This window comes from Serpula lacrymans, assembly GCF_000218685.1.
Source record: "Serpula lacrymans var. lacrymans S7.9 unplaced genomic scaffold SERLAscaffold_1, whole genome shotgun sequence".
Classification (NCBI taxonomy): domain Eukaryota; kingdom Fungi; phylum Basidiomycota; class Agaricomycetes; order Boletales; family Serpulaceae; genus Serpula; species Serpula lacrymans.
Window position 1 is genome coordinate 3,098,556 of NW_006763290.1, and position 10,059 is coordinate 3,108,614.

At 40.9% G+C, this 10,059-nt stretch overlaps 1 protein-coding gene across 1 annotated transcript; it reads left to right on the forward strand.

Annotated features, from left to right (window-relative positions):
- Window positions 1-1,236: 1,236 nt before the first annotated feature.
- On the forward strand, window positions 1,237-6,638 carry SERLADRAFT_412378 (uncharacterized protein; the record flags this gene model as incomplete). The annotated part of the gene is given in 22 exon segments (XM_007312470.1): window positions 1,237-1,263; window positions 1,518-1,556; window positions 1,610-1,672; window positions 1,724-1,779; window positions 1,830-1,909; window positions 1,959-1,991; window positions 2,227-2,314; window positions 2,334-2,417; window positions 2,673-2,684; window positions 2,778-3,027; window positions 3,131-3,288; window positions 3,347-3,461; window positions 3,705-3,781; window positions 3,921-4,041; window positions 4,580-4,726; window positions 4,782-4,855; window positions 5,386-5,452; window positions 5,513-5,686; window positions 5,738-5,963; window positions 6,257-6,285; window positions 6,487-6,497; window positions 6,524-6,638. The coding sequence occupies 22 exon segments, from the start codon at window positions 1,237-1,239 to the stop codon at window positions 6,636-6,638; spliced, it is 2,046 nt and encodes a 681-aa protein (XP_007312532.1).
- Between the last annotated feature and the right edge of the window lie 3,421 nt (window positions 6,639-10,059).

A 10,059-nucleotide genomic window follows, 5' to 3' on the forward strand; every position in this document is an offset into this window, starting at 1 on the left:
CACACTGTGACAGTGTCAGTTATCACTCCCTTGTTTGCTTATCATTTAACACACGATGCACCTGATGCTACAAACGGTATTCTTCATTTGTTTTGTGCGTCAAGGCTCGAGGGTACTACGTAAGTTAATCTATCCTGTCCTATGAACTTAACTAAAAGCTTCTCTGTTGCAGCATCTCACTTATCCCAACCGACCTCTGAGCTTGCTACACTACCACTATCACATAACATTCACCCTCCGCTTCTTACCTTTGCTACATCTATCCTCCTTGCTGGCGATATGTTGCTTTCCACCGGAACAGGTCATGCTTTTCTCCTGCGCTCTTTTGAAGCACCTTCACTTAGTATTCATCTCTGTGGCATTCTCTCAGAACTCGGGTGGGGAGGATAGAAACTTGGACTTCCTGCAGTCCTCAAAGCTACACCTGCATTGCTGGAGCATGAACTGAAGCTGAATTAGTGCTACTGCAAGCAAGGTACCTTATTTCTTCTCTGCCATTGCTTTGTGTACTGACAACTAACTTACAGTCCAACAAACAAACCAGTGTTCTCATTCTTAGGAACTTACACACCCCTCAAAGTAACCCTCATTTTGCACTTTTGATTCTCCCCAGGATTTTGGCCTCTTTGTTCTTTGAGGCTTCACCGAGAGAGCAAAATGTTGCTATTCGGGTTGCAAATATTTTCTTTTTCTTTCACAGTCTCCAGAACGGTAACATCTTGGTGTCACTCATATGCTTCTCTTCTTTGTCACTCAGTGGCCCCTTCACTTTGCAGTCCAAATTATGCTCTAAAGCCAAATCAATAATCCTACTCCAAAATTGAAAGCCAGCACATCACACCTTTCTTTGAGCGGTCCGCTTGTCAAACTTAAATGGCATTCCAAGGTCCTTCAGAAGTCTTCTCTATGTGTACAACTTAATGGTTTGATCTGATCATCAAAACCACCCTTGCCCAAGGCTAGTATGGGTGTAAAGTGGGCTAGAGTACAATGCAGAGACTTGGAATCTTGAGTTTCTCAGTTTCTGTCCTGTTTCTCAAATCATACTCCCCAAGGCATGACACTTTTGATTTTTGGTGTTCAAATACTGCCATCCCATTTACATCTCACTATTTCTCCAACAAAGCAGGTTCAGTGTCTTGAAAAACCCTTGGAATCATCAAAAAGCAGCTCAAGTTTTATAGCCCACAACTCTTATGACAGTACCCTTGCTGTTCAAGGTTATCCATTATCAACATGGCAACTGCTATTTGCGCATATCAGGTAAGGATCTCAGTTGTTTGCGGCAAGATGCACATCCCAAATATCTACCTGACAAGTGCCGCGATGACCCTGTTTCTTGCTACAACTGATTTGGTTGGTTTTCCGCTTAATTTCACTTACCATTTTCTGACTGAGATCTACATTAGACTATTGTATCAACCAGCTTGCCAACAATTACTAATGGTCTTTGAGCTTTGCAAAGCCAATACACCTGGGTTGGTGTCGCATATATGCTCACTCAGACGGCTTGCCAGTTGTTATATGGAAGAATATCTGATTTGATTGGCCAAAAGGTGCGTCTATAAGATTTGAATTGTGTAGATCTTGACCTTCAATCGCGATATAGAACCTTTTATACTCGAGCATGGTTATATTTGCAACAGGATCTTTACTCTGTGGCGTGACAAAGGTACTTAACTGTACATATCTTTTCTGAAATCTTTTTTATCTTCTAATCTAGTCAATATTGTGGCTTATAATTGCACGGGGTGTGGCTGGCTTGGGTGGGGAGGAATTGTTAGTTTGGTATGGGTTATCACCTCAGAAATTGTCGAGCCACAAAATAGAGCCAAGTGGTTGCAAGCTCTTAGTGTCACCTGGAGTTGTTCCGCTATTGCAGGGCCTTTGTTAGGGGGGTTTTTCAGCAGTATGTATATACTCTTGTTAAAATGCTCTTACTGATAATACCAACACAGGTAGCTCATCAACAATTAGTTGGAGATGGGCTTGTGAGTATAGCTGGTTCCAACCTTGCTTATATTTTTGCCGCAGTCTATCTTAATTTACCTGTTTGTCTGATTTGCATTTGTTATCCTTTCAATGTCATTACGGCATGTTCCACTTGGGCGCTGACAATGCTCCCTGGAGATCTGCTGGGACTTTCTATTTGGCGCTATATTATCAGGTCCATATATTATCTTTTATATCGCTATTAGAAGCTTGCTGATTTTTGTATGTTCTTAGCTCATCAATGGTACAACACCTCTTCAAGCTGGTGTACAAATGATATCATATTCTCTGGGCTCATCTTTGGCTTCACGTTTCTCAGGCTGTATATCCCCTTATATTAGGAATCAGATTGGGAATGCTCTTTCGCGCGCCCTATCAAATTTTTACTCAAGCTCTGAAACCTTCAGAACTCGCAACAGGAACAAGTGCGTTCTTCCTTGTCAGATTCATAGGCGCCACAGTTGGTTTAGTAAGCTTCTCTCTTGGATACAACATGTGCAGTGGTGGGTAATATCTTCTACGGCCACCTTTTGCACAGTATCTCAAGCAACTACATTTCAAGCTCGACCATTGATTGGAAGCCTCTCAGATCGGAAGTTTTACAAGGTGTATCAATGGCCATCCAGGTGATCCCGCTCATAAAACAAGCCCCAGTTTCAACTTGCTGACTTCATTAACAGGCCATCTGGACGGTTTGTGTGCCTTGCTTAGGGGGTGCTCTAGTAGTGCGGCACCCTTTCATCTTTCCCCTAAGGGATTGCCAATAACTTAATTGTTTCCTTTAGCTTTCCATATCCCCGCTTGATTTGCCAACTGGGATTGAAACATCTGTCAGACTTCTTCCGCAGCCCAGTCACACCCAATTTTACAAAATACCTTACAGTTTCATTCTTGTTGTTCATATCTCCACAACTGCCTTTGCTGGATAAAGAAAATACTCAAGCGCCAACATTTGGCCAAGTCTGGCGGCTCCAGTTGAATGTGCCAGGCTTTTGTGCTAGGGTTAGGGTTGTTGTGCACTGCTGCGTGCAGCAGGTAGGGTTAGGAGTTGGAGTGGACTTTGTCTTCTCTCCCTTAAGTCTCTGCTATGGAATACTATTCTTAAACTGTACAATTCCTTGTGCTCTCTGCCAAACAGGCAGGCATACTCATTTCCAAACTCTCCAATCCAAACTCTGAGGATGAGCAAGAGCTGCTAGAAAGACTTGTATCTGTAATAAAGTCTTTTGAGGGAGTTAGTGACTGTGCCTCCGGCACTCCTCTGCAAAGGGTGTTTGGGACTCCAGGGTTACTAAGGTGCTGTCTTTCCGCACCCAACCTCTTTCTAATTTTACTGAGGAATACCAATCTACAGGGAGGAAGAAGAAGAAGAGGAAGAAGAAGATCTGGGCATTGGAAAAAGCCCTAGCTGCGCAAAAGGTGGTGCAAAAGAAGAGTTGGTCACGGCGGAGCAGTCACAGGCTGGTAGGGTAGCTAGATCTTTTCAAAAGGCTTGCTGTCACAATGAGGTTCAATGGGCTCCAGCAGGGTTACATACAGCATAAGAGCTAGCATACTCACAAGGTGCAGGGGTCTTAATTGCTGATTTAGCAGGTGCACGCCTGTCTGGAGAAGTGCCTGAACCTGAAGCCATAGTAGAGGGTATCAAATGCTGCACTGGACTATATGCTGATTCCAACAATTCACTTGCTTCCACTGTTACACTTTGCCAGGCTTTTAGAAGAAAAGGTGCTGGAGATAACTTCCTTATGATGATGAGCTATATACAACTTTTTATGAAATGCAAAAGGTATTTTTGCTGTTAGTATCTAAGAAGTAAGATATTGATATTACACAAGTCTTATTTCTCAGACTTCTACATATTCTAATATTACAACACTTCATGAAGGGGAAATAGCAAATCTGGATACTAAGCCTTCTCTTTGTAGGTTCCAAGAGTGGAGAGCTTTTGGGAGTAAATATGGAGCACTTGCTGCTTGTGGATCTGTTTATGTGCTGGCTCTTTTAGCTACTCTGGATTGGAAAATGGAGAGAGTCTCTTACAAGACAGTAAGGGAAGTGGAAGAATATTAAGAGCACCCAAAACCTAGTAAGCCTTTAGAATTTTTAGTCTAGCATAGAGCTTAAAATTGTCTAGATATCATGACTGGAAATGTTGTTATAGAGGTTATTATACCCTACGTCAACAGATTACGGGATTTACTGCCTTTATCACCGCCCAACCTATTCAGTGATACTTATATCCAGTTTCAAGGCCTACAAAAAGTTTATAACTGTATGATACTAGCTGAATCAGATAAGTTATTTGATTGCTTTTTTGCTAATTAAGGGTTTTTCCTTCAAGATTTTGCAAGGTCTAATATAGAAAATCTACAGCAATTTTTACCCCCCTGAACATGATTCTTCTGCTTGGGCTGTTTACCTAATACCTTCTCTCAAACCCCCTCTCCATTTGGGTAGAATTGGGGACCTTGTTTTAGGCAATGCTGGTTTACAGTTATCCAGGTCCAGCTACGCAGAAGATCTTCCCAGAGGTTCAAATGATGGAGTTGATTCAGATCTCTCCTTGTCCACCATTCATTTACAGACGTTCTATGATCCTTCTATTCTTGCCAACACCAGTTATCCCATTCCTTGTAACTATCAAGAAAACATACAATGGACTCAGCATCAAAGGCGTATCATAAAAGATAAAAACATCACTGTGCATAGTACAGAAGAATTAGAACAACTTGTAAGTTTAATTCCACATTACAGCCACTTTCTATCTATACTGATTTAATCTGTAGATCCAGTCATTCTATCCAAACGGTCAGAAAGTGCCTAATTCCTTTATTACTAATCCAGAGGGCACAATTGCCAGGTGAGTTTTATATTTTTGCTTGTTGAATAACAACTTTTAACAAATATGTTTGAAGTAGTGCACTAGATTTGCGCAATGTTGATGACACACTACTAGCCTTTATATGCACTTCTATGCCAAATTATATTAAGAACAAAGCTTGAAGGAAGTGTCTAGCCACTTGCTGAGAGCAATCAGGGACTGGAACTAGAGTCCAATGTGAGTTACTTTATTATTAGAGAGTATGACAGGTATACAGTACCTAGAGTCCAATGTGAGTAACTAGAGAATAGGAAGCATTGGACTCTGCAATACTGTCCGAAGTTTTGTAAACAAAGGTAAACAAAGCAGCCACAAAGGCGAAATAATAGAGAACACAATCAATAGTGAATGATAGAAGAATAGATAGAGAAAGGAATGAAAATATATAGGTAGCACAAAGGTGCAGAATCACCAAAACTAACAAATTATCTGCGTGCCAATCTGCAGGAGCTTTTAAAGCTCTCATTTGATACTGAAGGGATACAGCAACTTATTCACCAGTCTGGTAGTTCTTCTAAAGAGGCAGCACCTTTGCAAAGCCTGCATTTTTCAAGTTATAATTGCTATACTACTAAGGTTAGCTTTTGTTGAAATACTTACAAGTGGTTTTATGCTTATTTTATTTCTTTGTTTAAGGGAAAAGATGCTCCAACCAATGTTCACCCAAGATATCTGGTACAAGAAGATGGTAGAAGGGTAAACTATTCTCAGATGCTCCCATACCCATCAGGAGATATACAGAAATTCCCTAGTCTTTATAACAATCTTCAAAAGGTGTTTTCAGGAGCTTTGTCATGGATAGAAGTATTAGTAAGTTTATTTTACTCTGTAATTTTAACCATCTAAAATTATGGTTATTAGGTTAAGAAATCCCTTCCTGATGAATATGCGACCTTGGCAAAAGTTATAGATATTTTGCCAGGACAGCCAAGATCATCTGTTTCTCCTTGGTTATCCTGGGTGGTTAATATTAATCTTTGCACAGAAGCTCATCGTGACATTGGTGATAGCAATATTTGCTTGATCCTTCCTATTGGTTCCTTTCAAGGAGCTGAGCTTGTGTTATTGGAGCAAGGCCTAGTTGTAGGTGAGAGGAGAGGAGAGTTAGCTATAATCCGTTCAGGAGATACTACTCATTTCAATATGGACTATACAGGGAAAAGAGCTTCTTTTGTGTTCAGTACAGATAGGGCTTTTGATACATGGATAGATGGGTGTAATAGGTGGGAGGAACACCCTTCATTTAATTAATTAACATATTTCTGCTACTAAGCTAACCAATGTTTGCTCTACTTGAGACCAAATATTCAAGGGCCTTTAAAGTAGGGGAGCTAGCTATCTCTCTTCTCTGAAGCCTAACTGATGCTGGTTTCTCTCTAGGAAGTCAGGAGACATTATCTGATGTATTAGTAAGCTACAAAAACCTTGAGGAATTAACTGCTTCTTGGCAGAACCCAAGGCTTCTTCACAGAAGTGGGGTTTCAACAAGAGGAACACGAGGTTTACTAGAGGTTTATTGTTGACAGTTAAGTGTTACATATCTGCCTCATACTCCTGATTTCTCCACAATATATCTATAGGCTTCCACCTATTCTATTTGTGTTTTTTAGAATTTAAAATGGTGAGTTTTCTTCATGGTTTTAAAAGCTTAATATTTGAAATAACATTTTTCTATTTCGTACTCCTAGCATCTGATACAAGGTTTCCACATGGTGCTGTGTACTTGGAGATACAGCATGTGCTCCCAATGTTGCTCCAATAGTAGATGAAAGGCATGATCTTTGTATTCATATGAGATTCATAAGTAAACAAAAAACAAAAGAAAAACAAAAGAGAGCTCTTTCCCAAACCAGTGGCCGAGGTTTTCAGCTTCTGTATCCAAACAGTGTTGTTTTTCTTGACACCTATCTCGCTTCAGCATTGCACAAATGCCATCACGTACATCTGAGTCTTCCAACCAAGGTGGGATATCTTCAGTGGATAGTGTAATCCATACATCCTCTGTAAGACTCTGGTCATTTTGCAACTCATTGAGTTTTGTGGGGAGAGTCGCTGGAAGAGGGATAGCCAATGAAGGATGGTAGAGCTCAGCAAGGTGTTCAAAATATGTATTAAGCTTATGTAGGGCCATCATGAGAGCCAGCTATCTTTTTGAGATAGCCTTGCGGGTCTGCTGATGGAGTTTTGTACCTGGGTGCTCTGGTGAGCATAAGTTTGCGTAAGAAAGAAAGTAGATTACCAAGGGCCTGCTGTAATCCTCCAATGGCACAGTCAAGTTTGTCCCATTCAAAAAAACTACCTATGGCACGCTGGTGGATGTTGTTCTTGAGGTCACAAGCCATTAAAAGTATCCAAATGAACTCTAAATCAAGGCCTTGAGGTTCAGGGAAGCTCTTGTGTATGTTCAAGGATGCATACATAGCAGTTGTGGCAAAGCGGAGGTGTGTTACAACACTGTTTTGGAGGATTTCATACTGGGAATATGTCAATAAGTGGTATTGTACAGAAGCTTGTACCTACTTGGGCTAATGACCTTGCTAAGATGTATCCAATGTCATAGAGCGCTACAATGGTTGTTTGAGATGGCAGTAAAATCAAATCATTGGTTGCTTGTCTCACCTAGCTAGAACACAGGTGGGTAGTTTTTGAGTTGGAAGAGGTCCATCCTCTTGTGTTGCCCATGTACATTGCCGTCCCATTTGCTTGGGTACATTTATCCTTTGTCCATTGTCTTCACTACAGCTACACTTATCACACATTGCCTGGGACACATCTGTTCCAGATTGGAACTATTCCTCTCCCTCCCTTGTTTGACCAGGTGGTCCAATACAACCAGATCATTGGTAAGGCCATGGAACTGTGGGATTTGGACTAGGTGGTGGACCAGTGGCTCCAGTTCTTTTTTTTTCAGCAGAACATTCATTTGCAGTGCAATTGTTCTTGATTTTTGAATCATTTTTATGGACACATTTGTTTAGAATGCCTGACTGACAACAAGGGAACTATGTTGACACTGATATTATTTTTGCCTTGCTTTTTTTTACTGCATCTTCCCATGACATCATGATTTTCTTGCTCTCTTTCTGCTATTGGACTTTATTCTATGGCTGTACAAACCTGTGACATTACATACACAGCATTTATTGTTCTATCCCTTTCTTTTCCTTATATTGATGATTTTATCCTATACTACCTATACAGGATTTGTCAGCATATATTCCTTCCTTTACATTCTTTCTCATTTTTTTTGCACAGCTATACTGTGCATAGCCTCCCTTTCCTTTTACTATACAAACCCCTGTATTCTACCCTTGTAGAAACAAGCAGTGGGAAGTGTTGTGACCCACACTGGATCACAAGCAGCAGTGAGTAGTGAACTTGAGATTAGAGAAGAAGTCTGGATTGGATTTCTTGTTCTACTGTTAACTGTTGTCATTGTCACTTGCCACTACAGAATTCACTGTCATCCCTTTTGATTAGAGTCCTTCTGGGCACTACAATCTGTGTGTCAAAAGCCACCTATCACTGGGAACTGTAAGGACTATTCACTTTTCTATGTCTTGGTTTTCAGACACTTTCCCTATTACACCTCTGGCTTTAGGGCTAGAGGTGTGCTTTGCCATTTTACTTCTCATAGCCTTAACAGGTTTACTCAACCATCAATACCATTTCATATCACAGATCAGAGACTTGATAGCACTCCCAACCAGCTAACACAATGGGTAAGGACTGGTAGTAGAGACCTTGCCAACCAGCTCCACGCCACATTAGTGCCTGGATATATTAATAAACACTTTAGTCAGGATCGTACCTCATCGTGAGGATACAGTTCCTGAACATGTGTAACAATACCTATTGTTAGTATATTTGTATATTTTCCCACCTGCTGATTAATCCTTGAAATCATACAATAGTTGTTATTTGTCTTATTGGTTGGTTTCATCCTCAGACCACCTTTCTATTGTTCCTCTTTCGGTCTGAGAGATAGACAGTTAGTTATCCTACATACTTGTGTATAGTTCTTTAGCTTTTTATTACTTGAATCACCCGCTTTACTCCTCAATAGAAACTATTGAGTTCACTTTAAAAGTCCTCTGCTTGTTATAATCTCTAATATCTGTCAACCTCAAACTCCTTGTACCTCTTACTCCCTGCAAGTGCAGTTGGAGACGGGTATCGTTTTTGTTATAGTTTAACATTGCCTCACAGGAACCTCATCACCTTGTTATTCTCAAACCTACATTGTGCTACAATTAGCAAGGTAGTGCTTGTCCATATTTGTCTACATTTATTCAAAGCCCCTTTCTTCTAACTTCCAACTATTTCTCCTCCTCCAAAATCCACACCCACACATTTCTGGGTTTCACTTTGAAGGATCATTATACATACCACCCCACAAACAACCAGACCACCCGCTGTTCTAGGAGGCAAGCCCATACACAAGTTCTGTGGAATCTGGGAGGATTTTTTGTTAGTTTGTTTTTGTGTGTGGTTTTCTAACAACAGTTCTCATCATCAACAGTGAGGGTGCTGGGATGGACATTGAGAGCAACTGACACGCATGTATGCAGCTGCAACAAACATGTTAGGTGTGATGTGACAAATATCACAAGTCAAACTTTAATGGTGCACAGACCATCAACGGAGTATGAGACTCACCTTTTGGTATTTCTTGATGTTATATACTACAATTCGGCAGCATGATACATTAGTATTAAAAACAATTGCCTGAAAACGGTGGAGAATTGAGTTATATAGAGTGCTCACTATTCAAGACAACAACAACAGACACTGACCTAATATGGATGGATGATGTGGCCCGTTCCGCCTTGGCATGGAGCACATGGTGCCGCCACATGCTATGTCCACATTGAAATCTTCCAAGTGGCCTAAATGGCCAGCATGCACCACCGGTGCTCAGAAATGGGGCTTTAAGGCTTTGTTATGTGGCGCTACCTGGTACAAGGTGCCGCTATAATAAGCCCAGAGTGTGGTAGTGTTGGAATTGTCAAAGTCAAAGCCTGGGCCTTGTTAGACAACATTGTGCAATTGAGTGTTGATATTCAAGGGTTGGTAGCTCAGTTGGTTAGAGCACCGCCATACATAGGCAGGAGGTCCTGGGTTCAATCCCCGGCTGCGTCCAATTTGCTTTTTTGTACTCTCTAAAAAAATACACTGTGGAT